The 18,921-nt window shown below is 48.2% G+C and overlaps 2 protein-coding genes across 2 annotated transcripts; both read left to right on the top strand.

The window, feature by feature from the left end:
* Positions 1 to 2,191: 2,191 nt before the first annotated feature.
* Positions 2,192 to 4,686, top strand: rtn2b (reticulon 2b; the record flags this gene model as incomplete). The annotated part of the gene is made up of 6 exons (XM_084449868.1): positions 2,192 to 2,204; positions 3,300 to 3,510; positions 3,812 to 3,950; positions 4,068 to 4,137; positions 4,224 to 4,270; positions 4,681 to 4,686. The coding sequence occupies 6 exons, from the start codon at positions 2,192 to 2,194 to the stop codon at positions 4,684 to 4,686; spliced, it is 486 nt and encodes a 161-aa protein (XP_084305994.1).
* Positions 4,687 to 5,379: 693 nt separating this feature from the next.
* On the top strand, positions 5,380 to 8,561 carry LOC311318162 (ras-related protein Rab-4B-like). The gene is made up of 8 exons (XM_084449405.1): positions 5,380 to 5,517; positions 6,021 to 6,101; positions 6,325 to 6,439; positions 6,570 to 6,632; positions 6,736 to 6,890; positions 6,988 to 7,083; positions 7,219 to 7,386; positions 7,561 to 8,561. The coding sequence occupies exons 1-7, from the start codon at positions 5,502 to 5,504 to the stop codon at positions 7,335 to 7,337; spliced, it is 645 nt and encodes a 214-aa protein (XP_084305531.1). The 5' UTR covers positions 5,380 to 5,501; the 3' UTR covers positions 7,338 to 7,386; positions 7,561 to 8,561.
* The last annotated feature ends 10,360 nt before the right edge of the window (positions 8,562 to 18,921 follow it).

The following is an 18,921-nucleotide window of genomic DNA, read 5'->3' as shown; positions in this document are numbered from 1 at the left end:
CGTCCGGCTGTGGTTGGTGGCTGGGCCTGGTTCTGGGCCTGGTTCTGGGCCTGGTGCTGGGCCTGATGCTGGGCCTGATGCTGGGCCTGGTTCTGGGCCTGGTGCTGGGCCTGGTTCTGGGCCTGGTGCTGGGCCTGGTTCTGGGCCTGGTGCTGGGCTTTGTTCTGGGCCTGGTTCTGGGCCTGGTGCTGGGCCTGGTGCTGGGCCTGGTTCTGGGCCTGGTGCTGGGCCTGATTCTGGGCCTGGGCCTGGTGCTGGGCCTGGTGCTGGGCCTGATTCTGGGCCTGATTCTGGGCCTGGTGCTGGGCCTGATTCTGGGCCTGGTTGTGGGCCTGGTTCTGGGCCTGGTGCTGGGCCTGGTGCTGGGCCTGGTGCTGGGCCCGAGCCGTGTCTGCGTAGCCCCTCTGCTTCAGGCCTCAGAGCCTGGCCTCTGCGGACGACGCTGTTGGTCTGGCTGATGTGTTCTCTCTGTGATGGCTGCTCTCCCGCCTCTCTCTGCCCATCTCCTCGACGTCCTCTCCTCTCCCCGCTCTCTCCGGAGGTCTCACTGATCTGCTCTCACTCTGCTAGTCATCCCTCTCTCTCTCTCTTTGTTATGCCTCTCCTCTCCTCTCCAGTCCTGTGATTTCACCCTCTCCCTCTCTTTTTCATAGCTTCTTCTTCCTTCTTTCTCTGGCTCTCCCTTAGACTTGTTTTCTCCTGCCTTCTCTGCGATTGGTTGGCTATTTCTGTGCACCAATCCCCGAGCAGCAGCAGCACGGCTCGCCCCTGTCATGCGTGCGCTGTCGTTCACTCTCTCCTTCCCCCTCTCTCCTCCTATCTGCAGCTCTGTTTTTCATCCCACCCCTCCCGGCTCCGTTAATCTGAACCTTCGAAGAGGCTGGATTACCGAGCATCTACCCCTGCAGGATTACAGTGTCAGCCCTTCGTATATAATAGCACGCACTGTAGTACCGCATGTAGGGGAGAAGAGGGGGAGGAGGCAGAGAGAGAGAGAGAGAGAGAGAGAGAGAGAGAGAGGGGTGGGGGGGTGGAAGGGAGGAGAGAGAGGAGGCTCATCTTCATTATGCACACTGATGCTCCCATTGAAAGACATGAGTCATGTCTTGGTGCGTTTGTAGTGTTCGCCTGGAGCTAAATCTGTGAATGACGCACTTAGTGGTGGTCATACTTTTTATTCAGAACAATATGTGTGTTGTTCAGAACAATCTGTATTCAGAACTATCTGTCCGTGACCTATATGCATAGTTCATCCGGAAATTTGAAATGGTGCTGTACTGAGACATGTTTTAATTATTCATTAGCAATATACAGTATGCTGTCAGCCTTGTCTAATCAGTAAGAAGAGGTTTTTTAATTGGGGGACTGTTTCACCCTGAAAATGTTTTTGTATTCATATCATGCCAAGTAAGTGAAATGCCAGCTGTAGTGATTAGGTGCCACGACAACAAACATGAAATAAATTAAGGTCACCACACACTCAAAGCTCTGATGCAAAAGGTTCAATGACACATAAAAAATACAACATTTCTGCTGCAATGCGGTCTCCATCAGGGTTAATCTGAATGATAGAGCAACTTGGTTATGATATGATAGTTTGCCAACTCAGCATTCACCACCAGTGTTCAACCTATGGGGTTTAAGATTAGTTTAACCTGTCCTGGTGTCTGATTGGTTGAAGAGTGCTTGTTTTGGATCATAGACCAATCACAGACCAAGGAGTTAGACCTCCCTCTAGAGACCAAGCTACTGTCTTCAGCACATGGTGACATCTCAAGTTTGCCGTGTGTGTGTGCACGCGCGCATGTGTGTGTGTGTGTGTGTTTGTCTGTGTGTTTGTGTGTGTGTGTGTGCATATGTGTGTGTGTGTGTGTGCATATGTGTGTGTGTGTGTGTGTGTGTGTGTGTGTGTGTGTGTGTGCGTGCGTGTGTGTGTGTGTGTGTGAAAGAAAGGGAGAGAGGGAGAGAGTGTGAATGAGAGACAGAGAGAGTGAGAGAGAGAGAGAGAGAAAGAGAGAGTGAGAGTGCACTCAAACAGGGGGTATCCAATACAGGATAAAATTAGGTCAGCCAGACCATACTCTGCTGACGGGGCTGGGGTGTCCAAAAAAAGCCTGTATAGGGCCAGCCATACAGTGGGAGGGCAAGGGGTTTTAGGAGAGGGGCAAGCAGTGAGACAGCAGCTGCTGAGATGGCCACCAAAGGTAAGCTGGTTAATGGTGTGTGACTCTAGGTTGAGTAGAGTAGATAATGGTAGAGGAGGGGGTGTAGCTGGCTGTGGTGGAAGAGGGCTTGGGGCAGGGGGGGTCTTAATTCCTCTGGCCAGGTCAGGGCACTGGAGGACCAGTCAAACAGGTCTCTGACATACACTAAGTTGGTGGACAGGGGGATTTACTGTAGAACTAAAACAAAACTTGTTTTCAGCAGAATATTGCATAGAAATCCTCCATCTCCTAATCTGGCTGTGTGGATTGATGACTCCTCGGTGATTTAATCTGACCTGGCCATGTTGGTGAATCATCCTGGGTACAGCTGTTGTGTATACAGGACTAAGTGGTGGGAGTATGGAGGAGCTTCATGTGTGTTCCTAGATGTAAGCTTTAATCAGATAACTACTGTGCCCCTATAGATTTACACTGTTGTTAGTGAGCTCATTTGAAGCTTTAGCTGTCACAGACAGGACCCTAGCAGCTCAAACAGGACTCAACGGATATGCAAGGACATGCCTCTCACTTGCTACTACTCAATGGAGTGTATATGCTTATCGGTGCATGTATGTGTGCGTGTGTGTGTGTGTGTGTGTGTGTGTGTGTGTGTGAATATTACTCTCTCTCTCTCCTTCTCTCTCTCTCTCTGAATATTACAGAGAAAGAGAGAGAGAGAGAATAATGAGGGTGACCCTAAATGGGCTGTCACTTGATTGCTGTCCCCATACCACCAGACTACTATATTACATTTTAAACTCTCCTCATTGCAATAGAGCTTGAACTGAGCTTGAGATCTTAGAACAAGAGCCACTGGATAACTATAGCTCCAGTAACATAGGAGACATGTCGGTTCCCTCTCTCTCACACAAACACAGACCAAAGCTTCACATAAAGCTAGACACAGTTCTCTTGATATCCTACAGCTCCATTCCTTCCAGACATCAACCTGCCTCCCTGAAGCCTCCATTCCAAACAACCTGAGCGACAGCAGTCGGAACGTCCGCAGCTAACAAAACAGCTACCTTTCGTCTGTCAGCGATGGTCCCCCACTACAGCATTCAAATGTCTTTCTTCTGTCTCGTCTGTGCCCAGTTGTGGACCTGGTGTACTGGCGGCACATGGGGAAGACGGGCGTGGTGTTCACTGGGTTGGTGGTGGGCCTGGCCAGCCTGTTCCAGCTCAGCGCAGTCACGGTGCTGTCCTACCTGTGCCTTGGCATCATGTGTGTCACCTTTACCCTGCGACTCTACTACAAGCTGCTGGAGCTGCTGCACTGGAACCCCGAAAAGGAACATCCCTTTCAGTGAGTCCTGTCCAGACAGCAGATCCGTCTACATGTGTTTTTAGGTTTTATTTTACCTTTATTTAGCCAGAACCAAGGTCTCATTTACAATAGTGCCCTAGTTACAAAGCATATAAAGTATAAAACAATATAAAAACAGTATAACAATAATAACCATGTAAAATTACATTCATACATTTTACACATTTAAAAGTGTTGTATCTCTTCTCAACAGTAAACATTTGTGTGTGTGTGTGTGTGTGTGTGTGTGTGTGTGTGTGTGTGTGCGTGTGCGTGTGCGGGTGTGTGTGTGTTCCCTCAGGTCTTACCTGGACCACGACGGCTCTCTGACAGATGAGGAGACAGTGGTGTTGGTGGAGCAGTTAGTGCTGCTCATCGCCTTCGCCCTCACAGAGATCAAACACCTGCTCTTCATTGGGAGTGTCCAGGACTCCGTCCAGGTCAGAGGTCACCGTTAACACCCACCTAGACCTGACAGAAACCCCTCAGTGTTTATCTGCAGCTGAGCAGAATACACTTGAACAGCACATTTTAAAAGGAATTCTCGTTGTGGTCAGTTTGCAGTTTTGCTGTACCTGTTGTCCTATGTGGGGATCCTTACCAATGGACTGACCTTGGTGATTGTCGGTGAGACTGCTGCTCCACCATCTATGATCTATCTATTCCACACACCCACTTCTACACTCATTCGTTCTCTCTCTGCTTTTATCCAGGTGTGATCTGTCTCTTCTCTCTTCCTCTACTCTACAAAAAGCAGCAGGTAAGGCAGTGTGCTTGTCATCAGGCACAGTAGTTACCCTGGGTTGTGTGATTAGGGACCCACGCCATACAGATACAGAATGTGTAAATGGAATAACAACAAATGCAATGTTTAGCAGCATTCACAGGGTTGTACACTAACCAGCTTGTCTTTCGGGTCGCAGGCACGGATGAAGAAGTTGGTGAGATCAGTCAAGGCCCTCCTGAGGAGAATCAAAAACATGTGAGCGCTATGTCACAGAGATTTGATTATTCATTGGTTATTTTTAGTACTAAACCCAGGGGCATTTAATATTCTGTTCTTGAAAATCCAAGTGAAAATAGTCAACATCAATTCTAACCACATTATAAACATTGATTGACACAAATCTCTTTTTTCAATCGCATGTTCTCTGCCCTCTGTCGTCACAGGTTTAAGAGGATGTACAATAAGGTGTACAACAAGATCAGACCTGCTCCTGCTGCCGCTCCTGCTCTCACCCCAACACCTGCTGCTGCTCCAACACCAGCCGCCAAACAAAAAACCAAGTCAAAGTGATGAGATGGAGGGGCTTCTGCAGTGGACAAGGGGGTCACTCGCATGTCTTATCAGGCCACTTAGGTCGTTCTGGATTACTCTGGGTGGGGCTATGTGGGATCTAAAGGGGACTGCTGGAAACAAGGTTCTTGTCTGGAGGAAGAGCCATTTCATACCATTTCCCCATCATGGTGTTTGTTAATGGAAGCAAGACTGGAAACCGATTTTGATCTTGGCACATACTTAGGCTATGATGCACTATTTGGATTGGAAGGCATTTGGTCAAATGGGTTAGGGGGGATTTTTATACCACACAAAATACAGAATGGCTGGACTGGATCTGATGGTACTGTAACTCTGTAACTCAAGTGTCATTAAACTGCATTGTTCACACTTTTATTTAATTTCTGCATATCTTTCCAACTTGACTGATACTGTTTAAACATTTCTAGAAGGCTATCGTTGTTTTTGAACATATCGCTATATCCCAGTAAGTCTTTACCATCCACATAATGTTTTGATCAACATGCATCCATGCCATCACCTCTGACGTTGCAGAGAATTGACGTCGCAATGTCGTCATCACGTGAAAACAAGCTAGCTAGCCGCTGTAGCCGTCCCGATTCCCGAGATGTGGATGAACTGCTAGTTAGCTCTAAATCTTATTGATTCATAAAAATCACTTCTCAGCAACATCTTGATTCCATCAAGGATAATGACAGAGACATATGGTAAGGAATATGTTTCTATCAACCATGCATCCCGAGCTTCAGATGGCTGCTGCTGTTGCTACATTAACATTAGCTGCTAAATAGCCATGTCTTCATTGGCAACAAATTGTTTTTCTCGCCAACATCTGCTGACTAACTGGCGACCCGTTTTTATTTTGATGCGCTGTAATTTGCTTTATCAACATTCTACAGTTGGGATACTTTAAGAAAATGACATTCATCAATACATACCTACCCAGTTAGCTAGTTTAAACGTTATGATAACGGCCGCTAGTTAGCTAACGTTAGCTTAGTTGTGTCCTAGCTAGAATAGACAGATGACAGCTCATCTGTGTATAAGTGTCACAGTTGAGATTCTGGTAACTGTTACCATTTAGATGTTGTTATTGACGAGTAACGTTATTCTTGTTGATCTAACGATCTCTGTGAAGCTAGCAAGCCACTTAGATGGCCCTTACTCTGCCTTTGCTGCAAGTTAACTTCTCCCCTTCTCTGTTCTTCAGATTTCCTTTTCAAGTTCTTGGTGATTGGAAGTGCAGGTTCAGGGAAGTCCTGTATCCTCCACCAGTTCATAGAGAACAAGTGTAAGCCAGAAGACTCCAGCACCAACATCACAGTGTGATCTTGTCCTAAGCTCTAGCTACAGAATTCAGAATCATATTCTTGCATATACAGCTCTAACATCGTTCAAGGACAACATGCTTAAGAATTATTTTACTACTACCATCATATCGAATATGATATCAGCTGACCTTATTTCTAGAAGTTGTAACAGTCCTATAATTTTGTCTGTCCTGTTGCATGTAGTTAAGCAGGACTCCAGCCACACCATTGGGGTAGAGTTTGGCTCGCGGGTGGTGATGGTGGCTGGCAAGACAGTGAAGCTGCAGATCTGGGACACAGCTGGACAGGAACGATTCAGGTAGTGCCTGATGTTGTGTTTGTTGGGGGTCAGGCGAAGGCCACGGGGTGTACCGTTAGAGAAATTCACTAACTTAGTAACGAGATGGTGAGTGTTGCTCTGACATCATGCCCCCCTCCTGTGCTCCCAGGTCAGTGACACGCAGCTACTACAGAGGGGCAGCAGGTGCTCTCCTGGTTTACGACATCACCAGGTAAGACGAGACCACTCTCACTCAAATGTTGCGTGTCCAGTTCTGAACAAACTATCTGGACTGAATGAACTCGTGAATCTTTTCTGTCTCGTCTGTCACCAAGTCGGGAAACGTACAACGCGCTCACCAATTGGCTGACCGACGCACGGACTCTGGCCAGTCCGAACATCGTCATCATCCTGTGCGGCAACAAGAAGGACCTGGAGGCAGAGCGGGAGGTCACCTTCCTCGAGGCGTCCCGCTTCGCCCAGGAAAACGGTAACGTAGCGCAACGAAGAATGGGCCGCATGACCCACACAGTGGAAGAGGAGAGTGATGATGGCTGACGTTGTCTGGGTGGCGCCTCTGTCCGCAGAGCTGATGTTCCTGGAGACGAGTGCGCTCACGGGAGAGAATGTGGAGGAGGCGTTCCTCAAATGCGCCCGCACCATCCTCAACAAGATCGAGTCAGGTAGGACGAGCTCACAGAGTTGCCGCACAGTGTATGTGAGCATGAATGTCTATGTATTTAACCTGAATATATGATCACATGTTGGATGGCTGTTCACCTGTGTTTGGTTTGTGGGTGTGTTGCCCGGCGCTGTAGGTGAGTTGGACCCGGAGAGGATGGGTTCAGGGATCCAGTACGGAGACACGACAGTGAGGCAACTCCGCCAGTCACCACAGGGAGGCACCACACAGGGCAGGGAGCAGTGCAACTGTTAAAGGTTAACACTAACCCAGCTCCCAGATACACACTGCCCCGCTTTTTCAGGTAACAAATGCAGAGCTTATCTTTGCGACTATATTGTAGCTGTGGGATAAGATTTCTATTAAAGGGACATTCCAAGATTTTGAACATTTCCCTTGTTTTTGCACTTGGACTGCCCCTTTAAGAACAGGAGTTTTTTGCTCTTCTGTTGCTAATACTTCTCATTCCACTTCATAGCCATCGACAGGGACTGGTGTGCAGCTCTGCTCCCACTGTCTCTGCACACTCAGGCCTGTGGAGGACTGCCCCTGTGACTTTTGACCCCTGCCCCTGAACAATTGCTCGGGAAACCCTGTGTGGACCTCTTGGCCTGGTTGGTTGCTCTGGTCTGGGTCCAGTCACTGAGGCAGTCTTCTCCTGGCCTTCTCTGACCTTGTTCGCTGCTGTGAGTTGCCAGGGACAACAAATGACAAAAATGCCTAACCAATCAGAGCTCAGCCCATGGACAATTACAGTACATCTGGAGTTTGTTTTCAATGTGTTTACTGAGCAGCAACAGCTCTCACACCTCTCACTGTTGGAAGTCCTGTTGATGGTGGTGGGTAATGCGGATGTTGTAGTGGTGGAGTGGAGACAGGTCGGGGAGGCAGGGAGCACGAGTCATTTGTGTGTGACCGAGTACAGACTATTTATTGACTCTGCTGAAAAGTGTAAGATACTGTAGTGTAGATGTAGGTTACATCAAACAGAAGTATAACGTGATATTGATGTAAAAGTTTTAAAGAGACTACATAAAGAAGCTAGTGTAGTCTCAATGCACAATACCGAAGGCCTGCTACAGTACAGTATGAATATGTTTGTGTATAAATAGCTCTTTTGGTATGTTTTACTGTAACCATGAGTTGGAGTTGTGCTTAACCATATGAATCTGTGTTTACTGACTAAACATTTTCATTGTAAGCAATGTCTAGTATATTTGAAATAGGATGTGTGCAATAGATCTGGATGGCCATAGCGAACCTATGATTAGGGCAAGCATACTGTACTGTGTCTCTATGTGGAGGTTATTTTGCAGTGACTGTTCAAGCATTATTGAGGCCATAATCAGATGCATATGATAGCGATGGTTGAGGTTGAATCCTGTGTATTTACTCACTGTAAAGCACAAATATGAATAATTTTGTTTTTAATGTGTGTTTGTGTGAATGTTTTTATTAGATGCATATACTGTATCTGGACTACGATCTTGTGACCTGCCTATCTGTAAAAATGCATCAGTGTGTTACTGTAGATGTAATGGCTGGACTGATGAACGGCCACTGATTGCAAAGTCTGTGAACTTGAATAAGTAAATTAATAAAATAACTTTTTTGTATTAAATATAATTGTTTGACATTCACATTAGCTGTTGCTGTGTAGCTTGTTCAGGGGGGAATGAAGGCCAGTGGCTGTGTACCCTGCTGTTCCTTTCTGGCCACTAGAGGGTGCAGTAAGACCACTGGAGTCACAGAAAGGCGTCTCTTTATTTACACCGTCCTCCAATATAAGCCTGTAAGCCAGATTCATTTGTGTTGAAGTTGTAGGTTAAGGTGTTTGCATACTAGATGTAACCCACAACCAGACCAGGATCAGTTTATATCAGATGGGCATGTTCATTGATATCCATGTATTTTCATTCCCCTTAAGTGTAGATGGAAGCAGACAGGAGTGCAGATTACACCCAGTAACTGAACACTAATGGTTTTGGATCATTAGTGTGGATCAGAACAGGCAACACCATTCGTGTGTGTGTGTGTGTGTGTGTGTGTGTCCTGGAGAGAGGCAGGCAGTAATGGAAGCCCAGAAGGACTGGTATCATGCATGACCTCTGACCTGTGGAGTTCCAGATGAATGGACACATGCGACTAGACGACAGCTGGGCTGCAACTCTGCTGAGTCAGCCTCCGCTGCAGACACACACACACACACACACACACACACACACACACAGAGGTGGGGGCAGTGGCCAATAAGATACGAAAGAGTATCAAGGCCCTCCATCACTATCACCATGCTTTTTTCTGTTTTGGCCCCTACACTTTGGAATGGCCTCCCCCTTACCACCGGGTCAGCTTAGTCTGTGACCCGTTTAGAAAAACGTAAAAAAAAAAAAAAAAAACTTTGTAAAAGTTGGCATTTTTATGTTTTATCTGCTTTTCGGTCTCTCTTTTACTGGTTTTAATGGTATTTTGTATGTGGTTTTATTTATGATGTATTTTTTTCTCCATTTTGTGAAATGACATTCATATGCAGACCTGATTATTACTATGCATTTTGTTTTAACTGTGAAGCACTTCGTATCTATCGTTTGGAAAAGTGCTATATAAATAAAGTCATTCATTCATTCATTCACTCACCTTTACAGCACAATCATCGTGGAGTTTATTTCTGTAGGTGTAGAAAGGGGTGTCTGTGCGAGTGAACATATTTAGAGTATAGTACATGTATGCCACCCTTGAACTGAATGCTGACTCATGTTCAGATGTGTTCCCCAGCGTGGCCTTATGTGACCGTGAACAACTGCTTACAATCAGGCTGAGTGGGTTGATCACAATCAACCAAACATATAAATAGACAGTGAAAAACAAATATTTCAAAACTTTCAAAGCAATAGAGTTCTAGGGTTACACTACACAGTGCAATAAATGCAAATCAATTCTCATTAAAGGGCATGTGAAAGTCATTAGAAAACCAGAAGCAGATGATGTTACCCATGGGTTTGTCCATTGTCACTCATGCTCTTGTCGAGTTCTCTGCCAGCCTGTCTTCAGTGCTACTGAGTCAGAGCACAGTGGGAACCAGCCATGGTGACTCATCACTGCTGAGGTTCGACACCTACTGAGTCCCTGGTACAGGATGACGGGCTGAAGATGTGACACAATACAAACCTGGTTCCGCCAACATGAACACAGACTTTGTTCAGCGCTTTTCACACTGGCTGGAATGTGTTGTTTGACTGTGTTTTTATCATTGAGGCCTAAATGTGGCCTAAATATTTCAGTGAAAGTAAGATTCATCTGTCGATGCATTTTCCTCATTTTAATGTTAATCAGAGGTCTAGCTGGAACTCCCCAACCATCGGCTCCATTGTTCTAGACAGCTGGATCCCTGATGACCCTGGCATCCAGTAAAGGAAAACTAACTGTCATAAACGCTGTCTATCTAAAATATCGTCTCCAATGTGTCAGACATTCTCCAGAAACACTCACCACATGGAACAAAAACAAATAGCCCTTCATTTTACTTATTACACAAAATCTTATAAATCAAATTCAGACATATTTGGACACACACACACACACACACACGGTGATATGAGACGGGGCCGAGAGAAGAAGATGGGTCCAGTCTCATGGCTACGGCTCTGTTAGTAAGATGGAGGTTGAGGTCTGGAAGCCCTGCTCTCTCACTCTGATCTGTGTCTGAGCAGAGTCACGCCAGTCTTGCTCTAATCGCCGCGCCACCGCGGTCGCGTCTCCGGCAAAGGAAAACGACACCGTGGTCGAGCCGCTCAGTGGTCGGGCCCTTGGTGTGTGGCTGTCCACCAAAACACCCCGACGCAGATCAGCTCGGCTGTCATCAATACATTATAAGCCCCCAGGGGCAGGGGGGGCAGGGGGGGCGGGCGGATGGGGAGGCGAAAAGGTGGAGACGAGGACTCTCATATCTCATCCTCAAGGATCTGCGAGTGAGTTACTGTACTGTCTAGACGGAGAGGAGGGAGCTAGGCGCTGTAGTCGACCCAGGGAGACGCTCTGTGTTTTTTTTGGGCCGAAGCAAGAGCGCTGTGTGAGGCGCGAGAGAAGACAGCCCAGGTTGGACGAATGAGAGCGTGAGGAGAGACAGAAAGGGAGACAAAGAGGGAGCGGGGAATAAAAGGGCTGGGGACGTGGGACGAGGGTGATGGATGGTCACACCGGACGGGATCGATTCCCTGACGCGCACGCAGACGCGCACGCCAACAAACACACACACGCCCACACATGGCCTGGAAAGAGTGTACTGTACATCCTGCAAGTGTCTAGACGCACACTAACAATGAATAATGGTAGCTATTTTTGTACTCCTGTGAAAGGGCACTTTTTCCTCACTGTACGGCATAGGCTTTGACCCATAAATAACCATTAGTGGGAAGACTGGGCAAAAACATGTCATTCCTACTCTGGGAGGGTCTCAAACATGTCTACTATGAAATCACCATTCTGCTTAAACAAACTAGCATGACCTCTCATAAGGGTACAGGTAACAACTAAACAAGACTCCAACCCTCTTTTTCCTCGCTATCTCCATCCAAAGCACCGTATCATTTTACATGAGATGCACATACAGGCCATACCGTCATGTAAGGACAGTTCAATGTTGGCTTGTTAGATGATACTTCTACCCTCCTTTTAAGATGGCTGCCGTTATTTGGTTTTGCTTTGGTGTGTGTCTGTGTTTTCTTGATAAGTGTCCAGGAACAATACCCTCCTCCACAGAGATGTCATGAGCTGCTCTTGGCCAGCGCTGTGAGCCTCCCTGCTGTGGTCTGCTCGGTAGTCCTCTAGCTGCTGTTCCATGATAAACCCCGGCTCTATAAACCGACAGATAATTGATAAGTCTGTGGTGTTGTCCTGAAGGGCCCTCTTGCTGCTCTGTGTAGTGAGGCTGGTAGGAGAACTTAGCTGGACCTCAGAGGGTGTGAGTATAACCAGCATAATGCGAGTGAGACGCACACAAACGCACGCACACACACACACACACACACCAGATGGCACATCATAGACTTTGTTGCCCGTGATCAGCCCTGAATGGGAGCGAAGCTACACCCCTCTCACCTCTCCTCCTCCTCCACCATCCCTCCATTCTCTTCCTCCAAAGAGTCATCCATTACTCCACAGCCCAGGCCCATCTCCATGGCACTGTATTTCTTCCTCCATCCTGTCCAGCCGTAGAGCAAATGATGTGACCAACAGCCCAGGGGAGGAAGAAAAGGGGCAGTTCCCCCCTCTGTAGGGCAGTAAATCTGCCCGCACTTAGCCCCCCCCCCCCCCATCCACCATCCCTCTGCTCCCCCCTGCAGAGCCCGCCCCCCCACCCACTGCCCCGCACGCAGACGAACAATCTGATGGAAAAAAAAGGATGGCAGGTGGCCAGCATAGCCACTGAGGACGGCGTCTCAGCCAAGAGACAGAGAGAGAGAGAGAGCATGAAAGAGAGAGAGAGAGAGAGAGAGAGAGAAAGAGAGAGAAACAGACAATTTGAGAGACAGAAAGAGAGAGAGAAAGAAAGAGAGAGGTTTTCCAACAGCCATAAACTTTAACGGCTAGAGTCATCATGAACTGAAGCAGGCAATCAATGCTGACCGTCCAGCAATACGGCAGGCATCAGGAGCCGGGGTCGAGTCACTGGCACAGAGAGATGTTGACACCGTTAGTTTTACGACGCCTCGAAGGCCCTGCGCTGTGGGTCCACATATTTCACCGTCCCCATCATATTTTTACTGCTGTGGTTCTTACGTCGCTAGGGTCTCACCACAGATGAGCTCTCACCGGCGTGGGTCCGGGGCGGTCCTCTCTCCTGTAGACAGGAAGCTGGCTGCCTGCTATACACAGGGCTCCGCTAGGTGTCTTCCCAGATATTAGTGCTGTATTCGCCCTGCTGCGTCTGGTGAGTCTTTGTCCAGCCTGTATGTCAGAATACAGACCTGAGCGCAGGAGCCCTGTTCATTAGGATACGGAGTGACCCGACCACCATGGAGTGAGGGCTCAGGTGGGTCTCTCATTCTGAGAGGATCACAACTGAGGGCAGACACCGAGAACATCCATTCATAAAGTTATATCGGGGTGTTCTACACTATTCCTGAAATGTCACGTGGCCCTTTAAGACCAGTCGGAATGAAACATTAGGTTTAACTATTAATGAGATGCGAGTCTTGAGAAAGATGTGCTCTAATGTGCCGAGGCTAGAATCCACCAAGCGCAAACATGCACGTACTGTGTACTGTAGTTCAGTCAAGGTTCATAAACAGAACTTTATATGACGAGAGCGTAGCTACACCTCATCCATCAACCTCTTACTGTGTGATCCCAAACCTCTCTCCCTGACCAACCATTACATCACATGACATCACAGTTCACAACCATCCAAGACTGTCTGCTAGGCCCAAACACTTAGTCAGTCCATAAATCTGCACTCACGAAGGTCAGGTCTCTCATGGACACACACTCACACGCGCGCGCACGCACGCACGCACACACACGCACCTACGCTCGCACGCACGCACGCACGCACGCACACACGCCATGGAGCTACAGAGTAATTTGGTAGCTGGTGGAAACAGAAGGACGTTGCCCAGGAACCGACACATTTTTATATTTTGCATTCCTGAGAGCTTATTCACTAGTGACAGAGAAACAAACAATGGCCTGATTGTGAGTTTGGAGCCAGGCTAGTTCCACACCAGGCCAGGAGAATCCTGGAGCTCCCTAGTGAGGCCTCACTCATTAACACTCTGCTGTGAGGGGCTGGGGTTCAGGGGCTGGGGCTCAGAGGCTGGGGTTCAGGGTTCAGGGCCTGGGGTTCAGGGTCCAGGGGCTGGGGTTCAGGGTTCAGAGGCTGGGGTTCAGGGGCTGGGGTTCAGGGGCTGGGGTTCAGGTTCAGGGCCTGGGGTTCAGGGTTCAGGGCCTGGGGTTCAGGGTTCAGGGCCTGGGGTTCAGGGTTCAGGGGCTGGGGTTCAGGTTCAGGGCCAGACACATGCCTGTTTAGCCCTCAGGCTCAACGTCCTATCATGTGATGGTTTGATGACCTTTCTGCCTTCCAAAGACAACACAGTAGAAACATACTAGCATACTAGTAGAAACACAGTAGAAACATACTCTGAACGTGATGGTACAAACTCCCATGTCATGTGTCATACTGTATACAGCCTATTTAATATTTTTTTTAAAGAAAAGAAGCAAGAAAACTGCATATTATCTACAGCAGTGGTTCTCAAACGGTGTGCCGTGAGGCCAGTCCGGGTGTGCCGTGCAATTTTGTGACAATTTATGTAAAATAATTATTTAATAATAAATAATTATTATAATGGTTATTTTATTATTAGTTAATGGCCTGGGTAAACATTCGATTCGTATTGGCTGGAATAGTTCAAAATCAAATTCGAAAGGTTCCCACTGACATCAGCCCCCGCGCAACTTAAGACATTAAAAGAGAGGTTTGAGCGCTACTTCCCACGTGTGGACGACATCGAGGACTATGACTGGATTCGAGACCCATTCAACCAGGAATCATCAACAGAAAATCTCACTTTGAGAGAGAGAGAGAGGAATGCGCTGAGCATGGACCGCACACTGAAACTCAAATTGAGAGAGCTCCCTCTGGATCAGTTTTGGTTGGCTTCTGCATCAGAGTACCCGCCCATCTCCAGCCACACTATTCAGCTGAATTGTGTTTAGTAGTTCCTGTTATACAAATTAGTTTTCATTCTCAGGCCTTCTCTCTGTAAAGAGTTATAACTGTACACCAGGGATAAGCCTACTGCTGTCTCAGGCCAGATCTACCCCTCCTCTCTCTCTCTCTTTCTCTCTTTCTCTCGTTCTCTCTCGCTCACACACGCACGCACTTCTGTCTCTTCCTCTTAAGTTCCATGACCTCACTTTAATGTTGTGACCTGTCTGGTTTAATGGGTGTATTACTGCTTTGATTTAAATCTATAGCTTTACATTAATTCTTCAATTATTTTGTTAATAAATATTTTGAGTTATATAGATGTTTGTATTGTTTGGCATTAGCAAATAGGCATTAAATAAAAAATTAACAGTGAGTCATAAGAGTAACAGCACGTTATAGGGGCTATTTTGCATGGATATGAACATAGGTGTGCCTTGAGATTTTGGCTTGCCCTTTGGTGTGCCTTGGGCAGAAAAGGTTTGAGAACCACTGATCTACAGTACTCACAATGGAGGAAGAATATAAAAGATGATCTTGCATATTATCTACAGAACAATGAGGAAATCCCCCAAATATCAATATGGCACATGAAATCAACTGAGAAACATCTATACAGTGAATTAAAAGATATGGTGTTTTTTTTCCAATGACAAAAACACCAATTCACATCTCAATTTCAAGTACATGGGTTTCTTTTTACTATCACCCAATGTAGTCACCCTCTATCTATCTATCTATCTATCTATCTATCTATCTATCTATCTATCTGTCTGTCTGTCTGTCTGTCTGTCATCTTCAACACCTCAATGAAATGACAGTAAATACAGTGCATTACATACTACTAATAGGTAAGACTTTCTCAGAGGGAAGATCCTGCTAAGTCGTATTGAAGTTGATGGATGAGGAGGGGATGTCTGTGGGCGTACTGTACCAGGGGCTGCTCTCAGCTAACCTACTGTACCAGGGGCTGCTCTCAGCTAACCTACTGTACCAGGGGCTGCTCTCAGCTAACCTACTGTACCAGGGGCTGCTCTCAGCTAACCGCAATGTAGTAGTCTAGTCCTCTACGCTCGGGTCGTCCTGACACCGCGCCCGCTGGCGGCTTGCCCGGGGCCGTCATAGCGGACGGAGTGGACTCAGCTGACAGGTCCACGGCGGGGCGGGGCTCAGCGATGTGTCCGTCACACGTAGTGTTCCCGGTGGTTGATATAGACGCGGTCAGCGCCGTTGTGATGACATACCCACTCCTGATAGGACAGGGGCTGGCGGGTGGGGCTTCTGGGCTGCCGTTGCGTGGGTCTGGCTGCTGACCTGGTGGCGCCCTGGAAGACGCGCTCCGCCCTGCGGGCCTGAAACACGTGACACAGAATGACGCCCACGCTCACAATGGGGGGATTGATAGTGATAAACTTAAGGTCAGGGTTGAGATTAAAATTACAGTGGGTTTATGCGTGTGTAGAGCGGGTGGGGTTCTGTCGAGGAATGTGTGCGCACGTGTGCAGGAGGGCGGGGCGTTTGCGTATAAAGCCATTCCAGTCCTTTCATGGACCTGAATACTAATGAACCCCCTGAAATGAGGCGGTAAATGAGGGTAAACGCTAGCAGGAGCAAAGGGTGGGCGGAGACTCTGGAGAGGGACAGAGACAAAGATGTGTGTGTGTGTGTGTGTGTGTGGGGGGGGGTACGAGGGAAGATAACTATGGATCACTGCACCATTTGAAAGTGTAACTCTAGTCTTCCTGTGTGCTGGGTGTGGCCACACAGCTGAATATAGCCTCGATTTAAACATCTGTTGGTTCATTTTGCATGCCAGCGCTGGCGTGACTGAGGGCGGGGCAGAGCACACCTGTGACATGGAGGCCACCTGGGGGGCGTGGACGGCCAGAGGGATGGCCGGGGGTCTCTCTGTGTAGGGAGGGGGGGGCTTGTGTGTCGGAGGGAGGTCGATCCTGCAGAAGAGAAGAAAGTTCTTTACAAATAGAGCATTTTACATTTTACAAAACCCAGTTGTGTGCAACAGCTATGTAATTATTGGTCTGGGACACACACACACACACACACACACACACACACACACACACACACACACACACACACACAAAGGTGGTTTAACAAGATGCATAGAATTGTTAGGAATGGTTGCTGCTGTGAAAAAAAAAATCAATTTCGGCCTCAAATCGACAGCCTCTAAGCTGAACTAAATATAGTGATTAACTTAACAGCCGTCCCCTCATCAAGCCTCACCTCACGCCTGGCTGGACAGTCAACCCTAATCTCCTCCCATATCCTTCCCAACCACCTCACAGACCCTCCCTCTGCCCAAACACAAGCGCTAAACTCCACAGAGAGAGAGAGAGAGAGAGAGAGAGAGAGCTCCGGCTCTCTACCGCCTCTCACCGTGCCCCTGGTCTAGTATCCTCCGTCTTTCATCCTGGTTCCCTGCCTCGCTGCGCCCTGTCCTTCACTCCCCCATCCCTCCATCACCACTTCTCCCTGTGGAGGTCTCGCTCATGTGGAGATGAGCAGCGCTGAGCAACGGCTGCATGAGTCTCTCCTCTGTCCTGGGCAGAGGAGAGGAGATCCACGCTCTCCAGAGGCAGAGACGGCAGCCAAGGTCAGAGTTCGCACTCCTATTGGCCGGAAGCCAAATTTCCCTCCGGGCAGAAAGCGTACGCACTTTGACCTCGGTTCCATTTATAACCTGCCGTCATAATCATTGATCTCCAACAGAGGCTATTAGAACCGTATCGTTTGGTCCTGAGCTGAGTTGGGCGTGCGAGCCCGAGTCTCTAGAGGTGGGGAGAGAGAGAGGTCTCTCAGGGATGATGCATTGTTAATGGCCTCGCGTGCGTCTCCCACAGCGGGCTGAGGGACAGAGCGTGCACCTGATCCATTATGAGACGGGCTTTAATGTCTGTGTGATGACAAAGACGGATGCGGTCCACGGAGACGCGTCCTCTGGGACACACCGGCAGGGTCAGACACGGTACGCCGGTGTGTGAATTGGCGTCGCACGCACACCAGGAAGGACGAGAAACACCCTTCTGGACCCGTGTGTGTGTGTGTGTGTGTGTTTAAGTGTAGCAGTATGGCAGGCCAAACGCATAGACGGATGGAAAGTCCTGTTTCCATGGACACACAGCTGTTTGATACTGGGTTTTAGATCAGGGTTGTGTTGCTCTTGGCCGGACTAGAAGTGCTCCACTCCTCTCTTCCCCAGTCTGAGAATCTCCTCTCTGAGGCGCCAAGGCCACAGGGACGAACGGCTGCAGAATCCAAATGTGAAACGCGCGCACGTACGCACGCACGTCAACGACAGCCAGAGGATCAGGGTCAAGGATTTATGGAAGAGACCAGGCCAGCGTGGCTGAATAACACATGAGCGTAATTATCTTATTGATAGGCTAAACTTAAGTTGTCTCTAGCAGAAAGGGGTAGATCACAGGGATTTCTCACAGGGATTTTTTCCATTTTTACTTGCGCGCACATGCGCGCACGGACGCAGGCACGCACGCACGCACACGTACGCGCACAAACCGCAACAACGACCACACCTACCGCCCGCTATCCGTCTCTCGGGATTCCTTCTAGAGTGTCTCTGTGACGGCTGAACAGTCTTTTATTATGACACAGTAACCTCAATAACACTCTCTAATCCTCCCGGGCTCTAATGGAGAACTCCCTTCCGTTCAATAGTCTGTTAGCGTACTCATGTAGGTATGGTAATGAGCACCGTAACTCCGCCCCCTTCCCACATCTGACTTCCTCTCGGGGAGTCTTCTCCATGAGGAAACCATTTACGAGCAATGCTCCGCAAGCAGCCACCCACTGCTATTGAACTAAGGGAGTGGTTGATTGGCTGATCCGTCCGGCGTTCAGAAACAGAGTCTGTGAATGGATGGCGAGGAAATGGAGGTATTGGATAGGCCACAGGAGAACAAAGGGGGGAAAAAAGTGACGTAATCCTTCAGGGAGCCGTGACGCCGGATGGCGTTTCATATCTGTAGTGTAACAGGACAGGCCAATAAGAAACACATGCTGTTGTAATGCTTCACATCCTGTTTAGGGAAATTTCTTTTCAATTGATAAATGCTCTGCATTTTCATAAGGGCGTATGCAGTGTGTATC

Source organism: Borostomias antarcticus (genome assembly GCF_949987555.1).
Source record: "Borostomias antarcticus genome assembly, chromosome: 15".
Classification (NCBI taxonomy): domain Eukaryota; kingdom Metazoa; phylum Chordata; class Actinopteri; order Stomiiformes; family Stomiidae; genus Borostomias; species Borostomias antarcticus.
Note: the sequence above shows the minus strand (reverse complement) of the source record. Positions and strands in the feature narration are given on the sequence as shown.